The sequence below is a fragment of the Stegostoma tigrinum genome, chromosome 4 (genome assembly GCF_030684315.1).
Source record: "Stegostoma tigrinum isolate sSteTig4 chromosome 4, sSteTig4.hap1, whole genome shotgun sequence".
Taxonomy (NCBI): Eukaryota; Metazoa; Chordata; class Chondrichthyes; order Orectolobiformes; family Stegostomatidae; genus Stegostoma; species Stegostoma tigrinum.
The window spans coordinates 91418844-91442209 of NC_081357.1; the positions used below are offsets into that span (position 1 = coordinate 91418844).

General features: G+C 40.6%; 1 protein-coding gene across 4 annotated transcripts in view; it reads left to right on the top strand.

The window, feature by feature from the left end:
• LOC125452515 (KH domain-containing, RNA-binding, signal transduction-associated protein 2-like) overlaps positions 1-23366 on the top strand; it is a 507520-nt gene that overhangs the window by 333541 nt on the left and 150613 nt on the right. For all 4 annotated transcript variants that reach the window (XR_007247568.2, XR_007247564.2, XM_059645528.1 and 1 more), the window contains exon 7: positions 20354-20436. Coding sequence is in view for 2 of the 4 variants with exons in the window: in XM_059645528.1 (XP_059501511.1) it covers positions 20354-20436 (83 nt within the window). In the remaining 2 variants the exon portion in view is untranslated. The remainder of the gene's footprint in view (positions 1-20353; positions 20437-23366) is intronic.

The following is a 23366-nucleotide window of genomic DNA, read 5'->3' on the forward strand; positions in this document are numbered from 1 at the left end:
TGAAGATATACAGACTTGAACCAAATTTTAACAGAATTTCCTGCTCCTCTTCAGGTTGTGCTTTGGATATATATAACCCAACGAGAGGGGAGGCAGAACCAGAGTTTGAGATAATGTCTCAAGTGTTGGATTTGAACCCATGACCCTGTGACTTTATAAAGAGTGTATCATTGATTTGCTGTTAATTCCTGTGTGTAGGCGTACTCAATGATTGCTGATTCACTGGATCCCTTCCATGGCATGATAGCCTGATCTTATTCGTATGAACTTGTTTTACATTCTAATTAAATTTGTACTTCTGAAATCAGATTGGTTGGGCCAATACTAGGTTATTAATTCAACATCTTCAAGAAAGGCATGAAAGATATGTGCTCTGCAGAGACAAAATATATCCCTGTAGCTAAGATTATCCCTGTTGGAGTGTGACTTATCACTGTAGGATCAGGCTTTCTAAAATCTCTGTTGTTCGGCCTGCACAAGTTTAAGGGCTCCTGTTCTACTGTAGAAAACTCCATATTGAGCACAATGGACAGTTATGTCAATCAAATGCCATCCTGGATGACCACATATGTTTCACCCTCCTTACACTCACCTGCAAAAACTTATTATCCAAAACTCAGTGACCCAGGTCCCAACATGTCATATCCCTTTTAACCATCACTGTCTAAAGCATATTTGCTTTAGGTCTGACAACGCTTCAAATTTAAAGTTTCCAGCTTGTGTTCAAACCTATCTATTCCTTACAAAATCTTAACTGAATACCTGAATTCTGACCTGTCATGCACCTCTTCAGCTGCCTGGGACCCTTTCTCTGGAATTCCTTCCTTAAACCTTTCCACATCTTTTTCTCTCTCTCTCTCTCGCTCTCTCTCGCTTTCTCTCTCTGTCTCTCTGTTTATTACGTTCATTAGAACTTACCTCACTGACCAAACCTTCGGCCTCTTATTCTAACATTTACTTCCATGTCTAGTTATATGAATGTCTTTTGTAATGACCCTTGTGATGGTTTGGGTACGAAAGGCATTAAACAGCTAAAGTTGTTTTTCTATTCCTTACCTACTTGTCCAGGATATTTCATATTATGCGTACTCTATTATAATACAGAACTAGTAACCCAGAGGACATGAGTTCAAGGGATAATGGGAACTGCAGATGCTGGAGAATTCCAAGATAATAAAATGTGAGGCTGGATGAACACAGCAGGCCAAGCAGCATCTCAGGAGCACAAAAGCTGACGTTTCGGGCCTAGAGGGTCTAGGCCCGAAACGTCAGCTTTTGTGCTCCTGAGATGCTGCTTGGCCTGCTGTGTTCATCCAGCCTCACATTTTATTATCTTGGACATGAGTTCAAGTCTCGTTATAGGAAGTTATAAAACTGAAATCCTAAAATATTGCAATTTGCAGAATAACGCTGGAGAAAGCTCTAAGCTTATAATATAAACCTAATCTGGCAACTGTTTAACCCTGAATCAATCGCTTGGAAAGAATGTGCAGCGTTACCTTCTCAAGGAAATAAGGAATCAGAAGCGAAGTCATTATGGTAGCACCATGCACAAATATAACAAACTTATGTAAACCAGATCCCTCTGAATGTGTTCAAATAAGTACTTCCAATGGCTATGGAAGCAGTTCAGATACTGGGAATCCTGCAGTGAGTAACTCACCTTCTGACTCCCAGAGCCTGTTCACCATCTACAAGGTGCAAGTCAGAAGTGTGGTAGAGCACTGTCCACTTGTCTGTGCAACTCCAACAACACACAAGAAGCTTGCGCCATCCAAAACGCCCAGTCTGCCACCTTCAACATCACTCCCACCACTACTGACACTCAGCAATAGTGTGTACGAATCAATAAAATGCTCAGCAGCAATGCAGCAAAGCTCCTTGTCAGCACCTTCCAAATTCTCAGACTGCTAACTAGAAGGACAAAGGTAGCAGATCCATTAAAACACCACTTACTGCAAGTTGCTCTCCAAACCCCTCAAAATCCTGACCTGGAAATATATCACCATCCCTCCAGTGTGGCTAGGTCATAATCCTAGAATCCCTACAGTGCGAAAAGAAGTCCATTCAGCCCATTGAGTCTGCATTGTTGCTCCAAAGAGCATCCCACCCAGACCCAGTCTCCCATCCTATCTCTGTAATCCTGCGCTTCCCATTACTAATCCACCTCACCTGCACACCCCTGAACACTGTGGGCAATTTAGCATGGCCAATCCACCTAACCCGCACATCTTTGGACTATGGAATCCTGGAGCTCTCTCCCCAACTGCATTACAGATATACTATATCAAGGTCAGGAGGCAGTTAATCTCCACCTTCTCAAGGATGATTAGTGTTGAACAATAAACACTCATCCCACACCCACACCCCATCAATGATTAAAAACTGTCCCTTACCTGGTCATAAAATCTCACTGTTGTCATTATGCTTCCTAAGCGTTCTTGCATCACCCACCTCTGTATTACTGAGAGACTGATTGAAGAGCAGGGATCAAGAATATAACCCTATAGAATTCTGTAGGTGACTTTCATCCGCAGGAACTTTGTTTGTCAAATTAATTTGCCATTAATTCTGTGCATTTTAATTCTTCTGATTGAACCTTATAAAATGAAATGTCATCAAATGGTTTCTAAAATTCCAAGTTAATTTGAATATCTTTCATCCTTCAATTTAATTACCCCCTGAAAGAATTTCACTGATTCTTAAAATGCCACAGCAAACAAAGGGAAAGAAGGAAATGTTATGTTACAAGCTTAGATGGAAAGATTGCACTAGATTTTTTTTTCATATGTTTTTATGTAGCCAAAACCCAGGTTTGAGAAATGACAGTGGGCATTTACTTTCTGAATTGTACTGAATACATAAAAAGCAACCACAGACTGTAGAATGTAAAGAGTCAAGATTCAAATGGTCTCATGTCATTATGCAGTGATTCATCCATCAGTAATTGTAGAGAGCTGATTTCGATTTCCATAGGCATAAATGTGGAGAAGTTGCTTCCACCTTTAGCTGAGACTGGAATTAGTGATCATCAGTATAAAATAACCACTAACAAACCCAATAATGAATTCAGTAGGGATGTCTTCACCCAGAAAGCACTGAGGAATGTGAACCTTACTATCACTGGGTGTGGTTGAGATGATTAGTATAGATAAATTTAGAGGGAAACTGGATTAAAAGGAGAGAAGGAAAAGAATAGATGATTATGTTGGTACAGTTTGAGGAATAAGAGCAGGAAGAATGTCATATAGAGCAAAAACACCAGCACGAGCCACTTGTGCCAAATGGTCATTTTCGGTGCTATAAGTGCTACGTAATATTTTGTGATGTTGAAATAAATGTATTAGAAGAAGAAATTCAGTGTGACAGCGTCTCTCAAAAGGCTGTGAATGTTGTGACATATAATCAGAGCAGTGAGCATTGAGAATATGCAGGATCACGAGTATCTGGCCTTCTCACCCCGGAGAAATCAATAATCCTTTTAAAAAATTAATTTCTGAGCAACGAACAGAAATATCAAAAGGACAATATTTCATGTTTTAAGACATTTTCTGTAATAAACAAACTAAATGAACATATGAAATGTTCCTTAACAAGCAACTAATACTGTAAACTGTAAAAAAAGGTACTTCTGCAAAAAATTAACTAACACAATCAAAATACCTCTACCAATTTCTTCATTACTATATACTGTACTTATGGCAGATATGCAGCATTACTGAAACAATTACCAAGTTACGCCAAACAAAAACAGAAGTTGCTGGAAAAACTCATTAGTCTGGCAGTATCTGTGAAGAAAAATCAGACCTAACATTTCAGATCTGGTAACCTTCTCTCAGAATTGTTGGTGGCTAGGAAAATGTCAGTTTATATTCAGAAGGTAGGGAGGGGGAGAGAGTGGGGGTACGGAGTAAACAATATGTAAGAATAGAGCCGAAAGAGAGAAGAACAGTTGGACAGATAAAGGAGTTGATAATGATCTGACTAGGAGGGTGAATAGCTGTGAATGGCGTTTGGTAGTGACTAACAATAGGTAGTGTGTAATGGCAGATTATGTGATCACAAGGTCTGGTGTGTTGGGTAGAGGGCTAGGACATGGGAGAGTTCACTCTTTAAAATTATTGAACTCTATATTGAGTTCGGAGGGCTGCAGGGTTCCCAAGCAGAAAATGAGGTGTTGTTCTTCCAGCTTGTGCTGACCTTTGCTTGGAACACTGCAACAAGCCTGAAACAGAGATGTTACTCCGAGTTGTCCAGTAAACTCACTTCTCCCAGTCCCACAGGGTCAAAAAAAGGGTTCCTGTTTCTGTGAGTTATCGAATCAAAGTGCGAAAACCATCACTTAATTTTGATGAGGTAAAAAGTGTTTCAGAGATAGTAGGAACTGCAGATGCTAGAGAATCTGAGATACCAAGGTATAGAGCTGGATGAACACAGCAGGCCAAGCAGCATCAGAGGAGCAGGAAGGCTGACGTTTTGGGCCTAGACTCTTCTTCAGAAATGTGCAATGTCTAGGCCTGAAACATCAGCTTTCCTGCTCCTCTGATGCTGCTTGGCCTGCTGTGTTCATCCAGCTATACACCTTGATATCACTTAATTTTGATGGTTTCTGTTTAAATTTCTTCACCACAGCACCAGATCGCATGGATGTGTCTCATGCTACAGCTTAGTCAGTGTTGCCTTTAACAGGGGTAACTGGCAACCTGTAAAATGCATGCCGTCAGTCCACAGGAACAGTGTCAGTGATGTAGTTTTCCATTCTGGTGCAGCACACTATTTCTCCACATTCCTGACCACTCCCTCGCGCACCCCACTTTTCACCTAGCTTTGAGAAAAATGTCAACACTGCCCAGTTGAAACAATCTTGAAATAATCAGTTGCCCCAAGCCTCTCTCAGTCTCCCTCTGGAGTAGTCTGTGTAGTTCTGAGCACTACACCTAAGGAAAGATAGAATATTTTTCAATTGGCCTTGAAGAAGGCACAGGACAGAATTAGAATTTGGTTAAAGGGTGAAACGATAAGGGCAGATTTCATAAACATCACTTCCATTTCCTTTAACATAGTTCTATAACTGTTTGATGGGCTGTACAATCTCCTCCTGCTTGTATATTTTGACAAGTCCGTGACTAGTTTGTGAAGGGTTCTGACATTTGATTCCATGACTTGCAGCTAGAACGTTATTAAAAAATTGCAGCTGCATCCTTCCTGCACCAATAAACATTTGAAAGTACTGCAAAGAAAAGCATCCTGCGGCTCAAAGCAATGCTTCAATGTTAAAATTTTCATCTTTGTGCTCAAATCCTTCTGGAGCTTTTCCTCTTCCTAAATCTGTAACCTTTTCCAGCTCTATATCCATTGAAATTTCTGTACTCCTTCAATTCTGGCCACTTGAAGCCTGGGTTCTAAGTTTTTAAATTCCTAGCTCAAAAGCATTTCACCTCCCTCCCAATGTCGCCTGACAGAATATCTTCTAAATTTCACTGTACTTTTTCTCTCAATGTTGCTACAAAAACATCTTGGGAAGTCTTACTGCATTGAGGCATTACATAAATGCAAATTGTTGTTGTCAGCAACAAATAGGTGTCAAGTGAAAGCAAAGATTAGGAAGGATAACCCAAAGGCATTGGTTTACAGAAGGGCCATACAGGAGGCAAGGTGATTTAAGAGAAAATTTTCAGGCTTTGGGGTGGAGGCTGCAGAAGACCTCACAATTTGGAGAGAGGCAACCGGTATAAAAGGCTGCAAGCAGAGAAGGAGAGAGTTTGGAGTTGGAGGTGCACTGAGGTCTTGTAAAGTTGGACTAGTTCATCAATTGCCCCTTGCTTTATCAACCTTCAAACTCCTACAAAATAAAAGAAACATGATCAGTCACAATGTTGAAATGGTCAATCAAACCCTAGCCTCCGCAGCTTTTTGAGGGAAGAGTCTTGCATTTCTATCCCATCTGTGTGAAGGAATGTTTCCCAACATCAGTCCCTGAAGTAACTGCAAGGTATTCTGAACTTATATTGATATTCTGAACTTCCCTAATACCACCCCCTACTCCATTAGAGGAAATAGCCGCTGTCTTTCTCATTAAATCCTTTAACTGTCTTAAAACATTTCAGTTAGATCATTCCTTAATCAGTTGTACTCCAAAGAATGTGAGTGCCCTGGCCTCTCAATTTAGCCTTTAAACTCCAAGTACGATTCTAATGAATCTGCCTTGTATTCTCTCCAAGTCCAATATATCTTTTGTCAAATCCTTTTTTTTCCCTTCAAGGCTCAAGTTACATGCACAAAGTCAAAATTACTCTGTTATTTAGAATAACAGTGTGAAGGGAACTTCAGATGCAAAGGAAGTCATTAGTAAATGGAAAGACAAAACTGTAGAGTCTGAGCAATTTTGTACTCTGCCAAGCGGTCTTTTCTCAAGTTAACTATGTGCTAGGAACTCCTACTCAGTCTCTAAATGCTTACTCATGCAATCTCAAAGACAAGGGTAACTGACAAATGTCACCATAGCTGATGGTCTTCATTTGTATCAACTGTGAATTTTAAAAATGCCTTGGAAAAATTACTGCAGCATTACAAAATAAATAAAATTCTTCAATAATGTAACCAAACACCATGGGAGTTGAACAAAATTTCTTCCATATTCAGCAAGTACACTTACAAGAATAAAATGGATGATGTATTTTAGTTTTCAGTCTTTCATGGAATGTGAGCATTGCTTGCAATGCCAGCATTTGTTGTCTATCCCCTGAACTGAGCATCTTACGAGCACCATTTCAGAGGGCAGTTAAGAATCACTGACAGCAGTATGGTCTGGAGTCACATGCAGGCACATCCAGGTCATGATGTCAGATTAGCCTCTCTCAAGGGTAGGAATATTCCAGATTAGTTTTAACAAAAATCAGGAGAGAGGAGTCAAGTGAATTACTTTATTTTTCTTCTTTCCTGTCCTAAGCAGAGGGCTTAATTTTATTTTTCTTATTTTTTAAAATCCCTTTTGAAATGGGCTGTGGTGTATTCCTGGCCCCATACTCTTTCTTTCTAAAGTCCTGTTGTAAAAGTAAGCCACAACAAATTATTTTCAGAGTTAAAATAGAAGTTTATACTTGCATTCAATACTGAGGGCTGACAGTCGTACACATCACTTGATTTTTGACTAAGGCCAAAAGGTTTGTGTACCTGAATGTCCCTTTCTATAAGTGTTCTCATTCAGGTAGGTACACTCAGCTGAAGTTGTAGATCATGAGGGCACTAAGAAATGAGATTGTCGTCCACTTTTCCATCTGAACTTCCAGAACTAAATTTTGAAGGAGATTTAGTCTAGTGGCAGGCTAAACTAAGCCCAGAATCTAACTGTGGTGGCATTAGTTAGCTTTGAGTCAGTCTGATTTAAAAAAGTACTAACAACAGACTGTTTCTTACCAGACTCTACAAGGCTCGTATACAAATTTCAATAACACTTTTTCTCAAAGCCCAGGGGTTTGATCATATGACAGGATTCCTGGGTGAATAGCTTGAACTTAACAATGTAGTTTCTTTAGAATAAATGTTTTTTGTCTCTCTGAACAAGACAATTGTTTGTCTGTGTGACATAAACAGTGAGCTGTTAAGCCATTTCAAGCATGAGAAGTTTCCCCCTTTTGTCCACAACTGTTTGACCTGGCACCATGTCAGCTGGCCTTTTGGTGTTTGTAGACAACAAAGTTCACACAAAGCAAGGGTGCAACATTCCAGGAGGATGACAGCTAAGGTTTGTCCTGGTTAATACTAATCAGAATTGAGAAATTGTGGTCAATTTGTATCTTGCAGCTGTATTTTGATCCAGGAAAGTACATTTTAAAAATTTAAACAAGAGCAATCTTTGAAAACAATTTACAATCTCCCATAGATAGTAAGAACTACCGATGCTGGAGTCAGAGTTAACACAGTGTGGAGCTGGAGGAACACAGCAGGCCAGGCAGCATCAGAGGAGCAGGAGAGCTGACGTTTCAGTTCGGGACCCTTCTTCAGAAATGGGGGAGGGGGAAGAGGTCTCTGAAATAGAGAGAAGGGTGGGTCTGGGGAAGGCAGGTGGGATGGTGATGGATAATTGCAGGTCGGCAGTGGTGGGGATTGGTCAGTGAGGTGGGAGGAGTGGATAGGTGGGAGATAAGACAGACGGGTCAAGGAACCAGGGGCGAGACAGAGGGTTGGTCAAGGGATGAGGCCGAGGTTGGGGAGATTTTGAAGCTAGCAAAGTCCACATTGAGACCATTGGGTTGTGGGCTCCCAAGGTGAGGTGCTACTCCTCCAGTTTCCGTGTGGCTTTGTTGTGACACTGGAGGAGGCCCAGGATGTACATGACGCCCAGTGAGTGGGAGGGGGAGTCGAAGTAGTTCACGACTGGAAGATGGATCTCTCACCTTGTTTCATGGACGTGATGTTCCTCCGGCACTTGGAAAAACAGAATGTGAATTGTATTTTCTTAAAATAATAATAGGTTTGCTTGAAAGTCAGGCATACAACTGTCAGGGTGCATTACTAGTTAATTGTTGTACTCTGAGTGTATTAACACATAGGATGAGGTAACTGTGGTGATGTTGTTCTTCCCTGCAATGCCAATGATTTTTCTTGTTAGCTTAGAAGGTTAGAGGGAATTTCAAAGGGTGTCTAGCAGATGATTTTCAAACATGTTTGTGAAGTATTCCTGGCACTTCTCTGCCTACATGACCTGAGATTTTCTTCCTGATGGTATATGTGATTGGAATTTGCTTTCTGGTATTAAACACAGAGGGACAAGTGCAGGTGAGCTGGAGCTGCTCTGGGTAGGCTCAACTATGTCCTAGTTCATCCCTGTGAAATGCTGTAAATTTCCAGAGCAGGGCATCCACATCTTCCCGTAACTCTTAAGGTGGAGGCATTCACTGAGTTTAGGATTCCAGTTTTTCCAGCCCAGTGGCTCAAAATTTAACCAGATGATCCTCCAGTTTCTCCTTCTCTACAGGCTCCTGGTGGTTGCCATCCAACATATGTACTAAATATTCTTGCCACTCTAGAAGGCGTATCAGTACTTGTGCACAGATTTTAGATCCCTGTGAGTTTTCAGAACATTCAAACTGTCCCCAAGACTGGGGTACAAGCTCAGTCTTGCTGACAGGGGAACCATTTTCCCAGTTCTTTCATCAGGCGGAATGGGCCAGTCCGTGTTCTTCCTCATCTCCTTTAGCCCACCCAGTCTCACATGGGTCTGACTGGTTTCTATTGAGCTGCCGTATGTCTCTTCAGCTGTTGGGAGCCTGCCTCTCTCACTGTCAGTTCACCTGCATGAGAACTGCACAGGTCCCCATTTCATGTAGGAGGAGAGGTGTCTGCCAGTTTGATTTCTGACTCACTCCCTCTAACACCTTGGAAATCTACACTTTTTTTTCTTGACCTACTTTAGTCTTACCAGTCTGTTTGCAGCTAGTTTGTGCCTAGCTATCTTTCTCCGAGCTATGTCATCCACGATGAGTTTCTTCATCCCTAGCGGATTGTTGGAATTTATTCCAACCTTCTGCAACTTTCTGTTTCTGTAGAACCGTTTAGTTTGCCTGACCTCTGCTCAGTATCCTGGGATTCATCCTGACCATTGCTGCTACTGTAGGTTCTTTCCTCACCTTTCCAGTTCTGCTGAGTTTTATCCCAGACTCTTTTAATTTGCCATGCTCTGACTTAGTCTCCTTCAGCTCCTGTGACATTCTGTCTATTTTCCCAATATTTATGAATTTTGTTCATTCCCTTGAGGATGTGCAGAACCTCTTCAGCTTGTCCTTTCTGCTTTTCCATTTTCCCTGCACTGCTCAGAATTCCCTGCAACAATATGAATTCAATTACTGATAATGGGAACTGCAGATGCTGGAGATTCCAAGATAATAAAATGTGAGGCTGGATGAACACAGCAGGCCAAGCAGCATCTCAGGAGCACAAAAGCTGACGTTTCGGGCCTAGACCCTTCATCAGAGAGAAAAGGCCCCGAAAAGACCGGGCCAAGAAAGACAAAAAACCCGGTAGCAATACCGGAGCTAAAAAACGATGGGCAGCAAGCAAAGCGCTGTTCAGAACAACACAGTTGCTATACAAAACCAATCGGCGCCAGCTGGCTCGCGAGATCATGGGGGCGCCGACCTCATCCGCTTGTCCTCTAGCAAAAGAGGAATTGGAGACATGTTTCCGTGAGAAGCTGTCTAAAGCAAACGAGAAATCCAACATCAACAAGTATGCTCCATACTCAGGCAAGGTTGATGACGGGTCCTTGATGAAACCCATAGAGGTAGAGGAGGTCGAGGCAGCCATCAAGGGGATAGACGAGAACAGTGCCGCAGGGCCTGACGGCCGGAAACTGGAGGATATCAGAGCACTACACGAGGAGGAGGAAACTCGTCTACCCCGCCTCTTCTCCCTATGGCTAAAGTCAAGTACAATCCCCGATTCACTAAAAAAGAGTCGAACGGTCCTGATTCCTAAGTGCGAGGATAAGGAACGCCTGAAAAACATTGACAACTGGCGACCAATAACCATCGGTCCAATGCTGCTCCGGCTATTCCCGAAAATAATTTTTGTCATTTTCGTACCGCACTGTGACATCTACGACCGCGATCTTCTTGTCTTTCTTAAATATGAGATCGGGTTTCCATAGTGAGCCGTGTTTATCGAATAGTCTGGGCTCTACGTACGATGTCCAGCCGTACTTACTGACGTGTTTCTGCAACTGGTCAGCGATCTTATTATGGCGTTTGATTCGAGCGTTCTTAACGAATGGGCAGTTTCCTGAGATGTGTGGTAGGGTCTCATTTGCCATCTCACATCTACGGCATAGTTTGTTTCTGTACGGCCTACCTCTAGATGTTGTGGTTCTTGTCGGGTATAGGTTACACCGCAAGAGCACGCTGTTTTTGTTGCAGGGATGTCTGAGCAGTGCAGGGAAAATGGAAAAGCAGAAAGGACAAGCTGAAGAGGTTCTGCACATCCTCAAGGGAATGAACAAAATTCATAAATATTGGGAAAATAGACAGAATGTCACAGGAGCTGAAGGAGACTAAGTCAGAGCATGGCAAATTAAAAGAGTCTGGGATAAAACTCAGCAGAACTGGAAAGGATCTGATGAAGGGTCTAGGCCCGAAACGTCAGCTTTTGTGCTCCTGAGATGCTGCTTGGCCTGCTGTGTTCATCCAGCCTCACATTTTATTATCTTGAATTCAATTACTTTTGTCTGCAAACAAAAGCTTGAAAAGAAGTGTTCTTATTGCTTTTTCCATTTGAATGGACTGTTTGTAAAATTTAATTTAAAAAATGACCCACACCAAACTCTTAAGGTTAAAAAGAGAATATTAATATTAATGCGATATAAAGCTATATCTAATTAATATCAATATTAATGCGATTAACCCAGGCTATTATGGTCACAAAAGTCATACATATACAAATATACACAAAAGGAAAATTCGAAGAAGGAAAGAAAAGACTTTGCAATTAAGAATGATTTAGAACTTAAAGATATGGACATTAATTCACATAAAGTTTATAATCAGGGATGATTCCTTTCCAAAGGTGTTGTATTCAAGACGATACAGTTGGCTGAAATTGCAAAATTCCTTTTAAAATTGATGAAGGAATGTTGAGAAAAGGTTGATGTTCACCTTCCAGGGTTTCTTCCGATATTAGGTTTCAATGGAAGTTTAGACATTGGACAATCTGACCTAAACCTGTAGTCTGACTGTGATGCCATCAATTATGTTCTTAGATTGACCTGATGTTAACAGCAAACTGCTTCTTACCAGGCTGAAACAAGACTGGCCAAAAATTACAATTAATACTTCCAAGTCATGAGTGTGACCGTGATGCAGTTCCTGATTGAAATGATGAGTTTTCAACTTAACATGGTAGCTTCTTTCTAACAAATGGTTATTAACAGTCTAAAAATCTCTCATCAGGATCAGTTTTCATTTTTATGAGATTGATGTTGAGCTGCTAGATTCACTTCAGAAACAATGATTTGATCTAGCAGTTCTTTATTATCAACTGTCTGGGGGAGACACCTTGCCTGCTAGTCTTTTTTATTGTTTGGAATTGCAAGAGCCATGCAACACAAGGATGTGGCTTTCCAAGAGGGTTGTGGCTTTGTTCTGCCCAGGTAACTGCTGCTTGGGGTCTGTCCAAAAATTGTGGTCAGTTTGTATCATGTGATCAGTAATAGTCATGTTTTAGCTCAGGAAAGTTCGTTTGAAAATTTAAGTGGGAAACAAGCTTTTAAAACAGTTTTTTGATCTCTCTCACATCCAGAATAAGAGGTCTAGGCAATTTGCCCCTTCAAGCCTGTTTCACCATTCAGAATGATCATGGCTGACCATCCAACTCAATACCCTCATCCTGCTTTCTCACCGTATCATTTGATCCCTTTAGCCTCAAAAGCTATATCTAATTCCTCCTTAAAAATGATGTTTTAGCCTCACATCCTTTTTGTAGCAGAGAATTCCATAGGCTTACCACTGTTTGAGTGAGGAAATGTCTCAAAGACATAGTCATAGAGATATACAGGATAGAAACAGGCTCTTCAGTCCAACTCATCCATGCCAATCAGATATCCTAAATCTCGTCTCATTTGCCAGAATTTGGCCTATATTGCTATAAACCCTTCCTATTCATATACCCATCCAGATGTCTTTTAAATGTTGTAATTGTACCAGCCTTCACCACTTCCTCTGGCAGCTCGTTCTACACATTTACCATCCTCTGACTGAAAAAGTTGCCCCTTACGTCCCTTTTAAATCTTTCTCCTCTCTCCTTAAACCTATGCCCTCGAGTTTTGATCGTCCCCACCCTGGGGAAAGGACCTTGGCTATTTACCATTTCCATGCCCCTCATGATTTTATGAACCTCCATAAGGTCATCGTTCAACCTCTGACACCCCAGGGAAAATAGCCCCAATCTATTCAACCTGTCCCTATTATCTCAAACCCTCCAACCCTGGCAACATCCTTGAAAACCTTTTCTGAATCCTTTCACATTTCCCAACACCCTTCCTATAGTAAGGAGACTAGAACTGCACGCAGTATTCCAAAAGTGGCCTAACCAATGTCTTGTACAGCTGCAAAATGATCTCCCAACTCCTATTCTCAATGCATTAACCAATAAAGTTAAGCATACCAAATGCCTTCTTCACTGTCCTATCTACCTGCAACTCCACTTTCAAGGAGCTATGAACCTGCACTCTAAAGTCTCATTCAACAACACTCTACAGGACCTTGCCTTAAGTGTATAAGTCCTTCCCTGATTTACCTTTCCAAAATGCAACACCTCATATGATTCGGACTGTGAGCAGAGAGATATGGCTTAATATGTTAGGGAAGTAAAAGGAAGCTATGGGGGCAGTTGATTTGAGTCTCAGTCTTCATGACCAAGCAACTGATGAGCTCCTCTATATTGTTCTTGGAAGAGAAAGTGGAGGACTGGGGGAGGGAGCAATGTGGTTTGGGGATGGGGGTGATGTGGTTTGGGAGCGTAGGGTTTTAAGGGGGTGGCTACCAAACCACATACAATCTTGATTTGGACATTTTTCACTATTGCTTCAGTGTTTCTGGGTCAAAATCCTAGAGTTCCCTCTATAACAGCATTGTGGGGTATACTTTTAGCACAAGAATGACAGGCAATTCACTACCACCTGCTCAAAGGCAACTAAAGATGTGACGAGAGAGTCACAGTGAAATGGGGGTGTGGAGGGGGGAAACAAGAGAAGTTAGAAGAGGCGAGGGAAACAGACCATGAGAAGGGGGAGGCAGTGGGGGAGAAAGTGGAGAGAGGAGAGGAGGGGGAAAGTGACTAGGTGGATGGGTTGGAGAGAGGACGGAGGGGAAGGTGGGAGGACAGGATGGAGGGAGCGGGGGTTGGGGGAGAGGAGAGTGGAGGACGTCATAGAGAATAGGAATCCAGGAAGAAGTAAGAGGAAGGCAGAACCTGACAATGATCCAGCCACAGCTGATGATGCATGTCCACTATTACTGTTCAAATCTGTTAACACTCTAGCATGAAACACAAGGGAAATAAAGTTGCACTACCTCATGGAGCCAGAAAATATTTTTAATGAGAGAGCACATTTGATGAGTTTCATGCTGAATTAATAATAGTGCAAATTTAACTTAAGCAAAAATGTACTTTACATAATTGCAGTAACAGATTAATATCTCTCTTTGTATGTTGTTGCGCCATAATTCTCAATTACAAGTGACACCATTTTAGTACATGTACTAATACAAGATAGCTCTTGCCTCACAGCATCATTGACTCCACCCCCCAGGCAACTGTCTGTGTGGAGTTTGTACACTCTCCCTGGGCCTGTGTGGGCCTCCCCCCAGCACCCCCTCCGCACCCCCCTAACAGTGCAAAGATGTGCAGGTTAGGTGGACTGGCCATGTAAAATTGCCACGTAGTGTCCAGGGATGTGTAGGCTAGGTGGATCAACCATGAGAAATGCATGGTTACAGAGATATGGTAGGAGGATGGGTCTGGGTGGGATTCTCTTCAAAGGGGTCATTGTGGACCCAATGGGCCAAATGGCCTGCTTCCACTACGTAGAGACTCTATGATTCAACTTGCACAGCACAAACAAGTGTCTGAGCAAATTACTGCAGATGCTGGAATCTGCACTGAAGACAAAAAAAGAATGCTGGAGATCAGTGGGTCAGGTAGCACCTCTGGAGAGAAAGTAAACTAAGAAAGAGCTCTGATGAAGAGTCAGCTAGACTCAAAATTAGTTTGCTTTCTTTCCATAGGTAAATGTATGTCATGTATATGTTTACCTAGTTAATGCCTCTCCCATTCAGTAACCAGGGATATACAGCAGTCATGTGAGTACAGGAAGCGTGCAAAGAACTGCACTAATTTTTGCTAATGACAAAGAATTATCTTCTTGCTCAATAGAGAAATGAGGCAACAAATCAATAAAAATGTTAAAGTACTTAAAAGTATATTGTGAGAAAGGGTATGACATTGAAATGCATAACGATGGCATCTAATACTCATTTTATATTTAGTAATCAGAAATGCAATTGGCCCATCTGGAATCCTGATCAGCTAAATGTGCCTATGGACTAAAGTATTGTACAAATTTGATGTAAAATCTACAGCACTGAACGTTATCAAAAATAATGTGATAGTCATCAATCCTGAAACCAGCTTTCAATTTTAGACTTTACTCATAATTTAAATTTAAATTTAAAACTGTATCTCCAGAACGGCCCTCTAGGATATTACACAATCTAAATGTTTAGATATGGCAAAGCTTTGAAAAAGATCTGGGTGTTCTAGTGCACGAATCACATTTGGAAAGTATGTAGGTACAGCAAGTAAGTAGAAAATCTAATTTAGGAAGTTGCAACAGGTAGTGAATACGAAATTATGGAAGTTTTTCTCCATTTATACAACTCCCTGGTGAGACTATATCTGGAAGACTGTGTGCAGTTTTGATATCCTTCTTTAAGGATTGATATAAATGCTTTGGAAGCAGTTTGAAAGAAAGTTTACCAGACTATTACCTGGAATGAGCGGGTTGTCTTATGAAAAAACGCTGGTAACACTGGGCTTGCCTCAGTTGGAGTTTGGAGTAAGAGGCAATTTGATTGAAACATTTAAGATCCTGAGAAGTCTTGACAGGATTCATATGGAGAGGATGTTTCCAGTTGTGGGGAAATCTTTAACTAGGGATCATTGTTTAAATATAAGGTGTGGTCCATTTAAGATAAAGATAAGGAGACGTTTGTCCTCTCAGAGGATTGAGAGTCTTTGGAACTCTCTTCCTCAAACATTGCTGGAAGCAGAGTCTTTGGATACTTTTAAAACAGAGTCAACCAGTTTTCTATTCATTCATGGGATGTGGGCATCATGTGGCCATTTTATTACCAGTCCCTAATTGCCCAGATGACAATAAAGAGTCAATCACATTGCTGTGGATCTGGAGTCACATGTAGGCCAGACCAGATAAGGATGACAGATTTCTATTTCTAAAGAATATTAGTAAACTAAATGGGCTTTTACAAAAATTGCCAATATTTTCATGGCCACCATTAGGCCAACTTTTACTTCTATTCCAGTTTTTTTCAACTGAAGTCAAATTTACCATGTTCCATGGTGGGTTTCAAACCCATGTTCTTAAAACATTAGCCTGGCGTTCTAGATTACTAGTCCAGTGACATTGCTTCAATGCCATCAATGCCTCCCCAAGGATAGATCCATATAAGCAAGTGTAAAGAGGGTATGAAAGATTATCAGAGGGTCGATAAGAATCTGTAGTAATTGGATCAGCCATGATCTTATTGAATGCTGGAACAGAGGCCTAATCTCTAGTGCCATTTTTTATATGTAGAACAGTGCATTTCTTATCCAATTGACTAATTTGCCTTCACTTTCAGTTTTAGCTAATCAACTCTTATGAGGAACTTTAACAAAATCTTTTCGAAATCCATATAAATGACATCCAATGACTTTCCCTTGCCAATTTCTTTAGACAGCTCTTCGGAAAATTCAGTCCGATGATTGTCAGGGATGTTGTCCGCTCTTTACAAATTCACACTTGGTCTCTTGATAAGTTGCAACTATTTAAAGTGTAAGATCACTCTACCCTTAGTTATAGACTCCAGTACTTTGCTGACATCAGATGCTCAGCTAACTGGCCTGTTGTTCACTGGTATCCCTCTCTCCCTTTACTTATGTTGTGGGGTAACATGCGTAACTTTCCAATCTGAAGGAACAGTGATTTGCAGAGGGGCCACGGGAGATGTGTGTGGAGAGTAAATAACAGCATGGACCTTTTGGGCCAAATGGTCTGTTTTTGTGCTAGACCTCTGAAATAGTAGAATCAACATCACAATGGCATTGTCTTTCTGGGTGAATAGATTAGAAGGCTGAAACCATAGAGAATGCAGTGCCTCTGTCTCATTTCTCTTTTAAAGTACAAGTCTCATGAAGTGTAATTGTAGTAACAAATTAATCCCAATATACCATTTTCAGTGACTTCAGCCCGACCATAATCTTGGGTTATGTTCCATGGCAGCAGAACAGAACAGAGCTCACTGTGTAATGAACATAATGAAGGATCTTCAACACTTCAATGCTTACAGCAATCAAAAATCCTTCTGCTTTTATAAGAGGATAAAGATTTAAAATTGAAAATGTATTGTTCTAAAATCTCCACATCAACTTTCTGTGGTTTCAGAGAATTTGAGATAAATAAAAAATGAATCATAAATATGTATCTTTTAACTTTAATTCAGAGCAAACTCCCAAATATCATTAACCTTTAAAAAATGCCCTGGAAGGAACACCTATTTTAATTTGAAGATATCGCTCTTAGAAAACAATTGGAAGGTGAGATCTCCTGTTTTGATTTAGAGTTGTCATTTTCTTTGATAGTACATGCGGCAGTCAATTCAGGATTTACTGATCTGAGAATTAATGTTATAGAATTATTAAACAGCTAAAAACAAAGAACTGTGGATGTTAGGAATCAGAAACAAAAACAGAAATTACTGGGGAAACTCAGCAGCTCTGGCAGCATCTGTGGAGCAAAAGCACAGTTAATGTTCCAAGCCCAGGTTCAGAATTAAATAATTGGACTTGAAACATTAACTTGGCTTTCTCCCCACAGATGCTGCCAGACCTGGTGAGTTTTCCCAGCAGTTTCTGTTTTTGTTGTAGAATTTGTAAAAATTAGAAATTTGCATTGTTGATAACTATAACACTAGCTTTATTATGTTTAAACTTGGTTCCCTATGGTTACTCCATACTTTTGCCATCTATTGCCAGTGTTAGAGCTATAATGGCTGTGATCTTCAACTTTTGATTCTTGGCATTCATCCAGGGAAGATCAGGGACAAAGAAGTGTATTGATGTGGCAACAAGTGTTAAGTGCCACCAACCAAATCCAAGTATGTTCTTTTCTAAATTTTTTTTCATGTCCAATCAGCAAATAGCTGTGAAATTATACATGTGAATTTGACAACATGCTTCATGTAGAGACTCTTTCCTGCTGCTTCATATGAACATTACCAGAAAAAATAGGTACTTAACTGTCACCAAAGTAAAATAATTGAGCCAGATAGAGGCATTAGACAGATGAAAAAAGCTTGGTCAAAGAGATGGGTTTTAAAGAGCATGTTAAAGGATTATAGAGAGAAGAAGTTCACACTCTTAGCTCAAGACTTGGAAATCTTGAGAAAATGATCTTCCCTGTTAGATGGAGGATGTTGTCTGGCTAACTGTGAAATGAACACTCTGAGCTGTGATACATGCTCCCCATAGTGAAACTCTGCACTTGGTAAAACACATCCCTACCAACAGCAACTTAAACCTATAAAGTTTTCAGTGTTATTGTGAAGGGTTTCAACCAGGAATAAATGAGCCAAGTTTTATAATATTCCAGTGACTGTCAAACATAATGCTTACATAAGGAACTTCAACTGACCCAGAAGAAAAATATGAGTGCAACAACAGAAGGGAAAACCTGGCACACAGAGAGCCTTACATAGAGAGAGAGGTTTAATTTACATGGAATTTAGATGATCACAATGAAGAACTATCACTTTAGGCATCTTTAAGTAACCATATGTCAATAATTAAACTTCAGATGAAGTGAGAATCATTTTCCTTGTTGTCAACAATGCAAATTTCTAACTCATATTTTTTCCCCATATGGTTATATTTTCATCTTAATTTGTCCATCAAAACTACAACATAAGAAGGACTGTAATGGTCAACGTGAGCTAATAAAGACTGGACAATAGAAGACCCAAGAAGGGAATTTGAACAATGTTTGTGTGATATAATGCCCTCACCTTAGATTGTTCTGGCTCCTGCTAGCAGATTTTAGTTCCCGTCCCACCTGGGATGACAGGTGGCACAGTGGTTTGGTGGTTAGCACTGCTGCCTCACAGCACCAGGGACCCAGGGCTCAATTCCACCCTTGGGTGTCTGTCTGTGCGGAGTCTGCACATTTTCCCTGTGTCTGTTTGGGTTGCCTCTGGGTGCTCCAGTTTCCTCCTACAGTCCAAAGAAGTAGATGTTAGGTGGATTGGCCATGCTAAATTTGTCCAGGAATTTGTAGGTAAAGTGGATTAGACATGGGAAATGCACGGTTAGATTAGATTAGATTAGATTCCCTACAGTGTGGAAACAGGCCATTCGGCCCAACAAGTCCACACCACCCCTTGAAGCATCCCACCCAGACCCTATCACCTATAATCCACACACCCCTGAACACTACGGGCAATTTAGCATGGCCAATCCACCTAGCCTGCACATCTTTGGACTGTGGAAGGAAACTGGAGCACCTGGAGGAGACCCACACAGACACGGGGAGAATGTGCAAACTCCACACAGACAGTCGCCAGAGGCTGGAATCGAACCTGGGTCCCTGGAGCTGTGAGGCTGCAGTGCTAACCACTGAGCCACCATGCCGGTTGCAGGGATGGGGTGGGTCTGGGTGAGATGCTGTTTGAAGGGTAGTTGTGGACTTGATAGGCCAAATGGCATGCTTCCGCACTGTCATGATCCTATGACATAATGCTGTAATACAGACAGTGCTGCACTGTCAGGCGTGCAGTCTTTGGTTAAGCTGAGGCCTTATTTGCCTTCTCAAGTGAAGTGAAAAATTCCATACCACTATCCCAAAGTAGCGTGGGGAGCTCTGGCTAAATTATCTTTCAAAAGAAGTACGAAAACAGATTATCAGAATTTTGTTATTGAGGCTTGTTGTTCTGCTTTGTGTTCAATGGAGGCGGAACGATCGTTATTCAGTCACTGAACAGGCCTGTCCACTGGCCACAGACTATTTGAGAGATGGGTTCAAATCCCACCATAGCAACTGGCAGAATTGAAATTCAAATAATTCAATCAGGATTTGAAAGCTAGCCTCAGTGAAACTGTGATAACAAAGTGTGGAGCTGGATGAACACAGCAGGCCAAGCAGCATCTCAGGAGCACAAAAGCTGACATTTCGGGCCTAGACCATTATAAAGGCACAGCTGGTGCTTCAGGGAAGGAATTGTACCATCCCTTATCTGATCTGACATACGTGTGACTCCAGACTCTCTGTTAACACTTCAGATTGTGTTCTGAAATAACCCCAGCAAGTAATTCACTTCTAGGGCAATTAAGGATGGGTAAAAATCATTAGTCTTACCAGTGACATCCATATCCCATAAAAAGGTATATAATTTTTTAAACTGATTGTTAAGTCTTGTTGTGACTATAATTCCTTCACTACATCTTTAACATTTACAAAGTGTTAGGTGTGATCAAGCAGCGAACTAGTATATTGAAGGATATTGTTTGATCAGTTTTATTATTTCTTCAGGGATACGATGATGGCTATGGTGGAGAATATGATGAACAAAGCTATGACACTTATGATAATAGCTACGCCAGTCAGGTGGAGAGGTAAGTCAAATTAAACCAAGTGTTCTGCTTTTTCATAATTGTCTTAATGATCTTGTGATTACAAAATAGACCAAGCTATTAAACAAGTAAGGAAACAAGCCAATGTTGTATTTTATACACAATATCTCTTCACCTGAATTGTGTAGGAACATGGATGATTCTGATCAGTATCACCAATGATAGGGTGGAACACAATTACACTAAAACATGAGGCCATTCAGCCCTTCAACTTTATTATGCTATTCAACTTGATTATGGCTGAACTGCACCTTAGCTCCAGCTAACCTACCTCCATTAGCACCCTTGCTCGAGAGGCCAAACAGCGAAATAAGGTAAGGAATGAAGGTGTAAAATGAGCATGCACAATGGCTATAGAAATAATATGTGCCTATGTAGCACCTTTTATATTGTAAAGCATCCTACTGCTTTTTGCAGGAGCATAAACCAACAAAATCTAACACTGAGCAACATAAAATAATATTAGGGAATATGACCAAAATCCAAAGGGGGACGTTTTAAGGAATGTATCCAAATAGGAGACAGAGGAGAGGGACAGGTCTATGAAGGACATCTTGGAGTTTTGTTAGCCACAGACACAGTCACCAATGTCAGTTATAGCAGTCTGGTCTCCAGGCATGATCAACAGGGGCAATTATTCAATCACTGCCATTTCGCCCATCAATTGTAGTATCACTATATGGAGACAATACAGATAAGCTGAAACTGTCTTATGTCAATAAAGAATATAAAAGAGAGAGGAAATAAACTAAAATGCTGATTGACCCTAGAAGTTCTGGAACAAAAGGAAATGAGTGACATTTAGGTAATGTATCAACAAAAGAAAAAACCTCAACTCAGATGAATGACAACATCATTAGAAAGCATGAAAAGTATTTTGGAACAGAAATTAAAAAATCAAAAAATGTGTGGAGTCAGACTGGAATGTGTTTTTGTTTCTAAATTTGTTTATAATTTAAAGAAAAGTTGGCATCTAACTGTCGGTCACCATTGACTGGCATATCATCAATGACAACTCATCTACCAATTAGTCCACTTGTCATCCAATCAGCAGTCTTGTCTCATACAGTATAAATGTTGTTCTCCCTTTACTTTGGTAATTCTTATGAGTCATCCTGACAAGTGCAAGATAAAAGACTTCAGCAAAATGTTTCTTTTTTTCAGCAAAGCCAATGATTCTAGTGTTTCAGGTGATTCTAGTGACTCTAGGAATCATAGACATAGCAAAACTTAACAAGTCTATAGTAATGCTAGTAAGTTTAGTCAAACTAATAATTCTTGAAATGCGGGTAAGTCTGGTGCTACTAGTGAATCCAATTGTGCTGGTAAGGTGATGATACTGGAGCTCCTAGTGATGCTGGTAGGTTTCATGAAATAAATAATTGTAGTGAAGCTTGTAAGTCTAGTGATAGTGTAATTTTTGTGTTTCTAATCTCTCTAGTGAATGTTGTGATAGTGATAGCTCTTTAGTTCTTGTCTGGAGTATCTTACATTGGTTTAAAAAAAAAGCACAATGCCAGCAGAAATCCGAATGTTGCACGTGATGTGTCTGTTACCTTTCTGAATGCAAAGCCCTTCTGATGAGACAGATGGAGGGTCAGCAAAATATAGTCCAGGCTGTTGAGTATGCCCTGCTGGAGGAATTATATTATTCATAAGAAAGTCTCCAGAATATCTTCAGTGATATCTCTTCCATTCCTATCAAACTTACAAATGAACAAAGCTGAATCCTATGTACTTGTGCTTTCTTAAGTAGCTAGAACTCAGAAATTATCACTGTCTTTAACAAGCTTTATAAAAATATGTATTTTAGTCCATTATAATATAAATGATGGCAGTCAATTGAACAGTAAGTTTTGCACTGACGAGTGCTAGTGGAATAGTAGTATCGATCTGCCTAAGTGTAGTCCTCCATGCCTCTCAGTTCTAGTCTTTCCTCTTTAGGGACCTCCCATTTTCAGTTTCAAGTTGTCTAACATTATCATCCTCTTTCTTCCTCTTGCTCTCTCTCTATATATATCTCTCTTAATGGTTAATTCTACCATCCTATAATTAACCAGATGGTAAATCTTACCCTCGAATTCTGGTTCCACTACATGAAGGACTGATTTGTTGGTGTTGGCCGTATGACCAAATGGTCATGGAAAGCTGGTTGCCGCATCCTAGTACAATACACTCCCCTAATGCTCAATAAAAAACAGATGAACTGTGGATGCTGTAAATCACAAACAAAAACAGAAGTTGCTGGAAAAGCTCAGCAGGTTTGACAGCCTCTGTGGACTGGATTCTGAGGAAGAGTCACTGGACCCAAAATGTTAACTCTGATATCTTTTCACAGATGCTGCCAGACCTGCTGAGCTTTTCCAACAATTTCTGTTTTTGTTGCCCATGATGCTCAATCTCAGCATCAACAGTCTAATAAAGGATTGCAGTTGCTTAAACTCCACTCGCTGGAGATCGATTTCTTGAGTAAACCACTCTTTGGGACAAAATGTGCTGTTGATGACAATGGTGAGTGAGTGCTTGCTAGTAATTGATAATTAGCTATAGCTTACAATACGCCATAGGCATCTCCCTCCAATAAAAAGAGCAATCCATTATGCAGCTTGAGAGACAGCAAATCACATCCAGTATGAAGCCTTCATGAACTACCAGAGTCAGTATGGGGAAAGCCAATCAGCCCCTCGAGCCTACTGTACCATTGAATGAGATTGTGGCTGATTGTGATCTAACTCCATATTATACCTGCCTTTGGCCCATATATCTCAATACCTTTAGTTAACAAAAATTTATCTATCTCAGATTTAAAACTAACCAACTAGTAAACCCATACTGATAGCATCATTCTGCACCGTATGTCAGCCATCTAACTAGCTGAACTAACTGAATTTACATAAGTATGTGATCTAAGG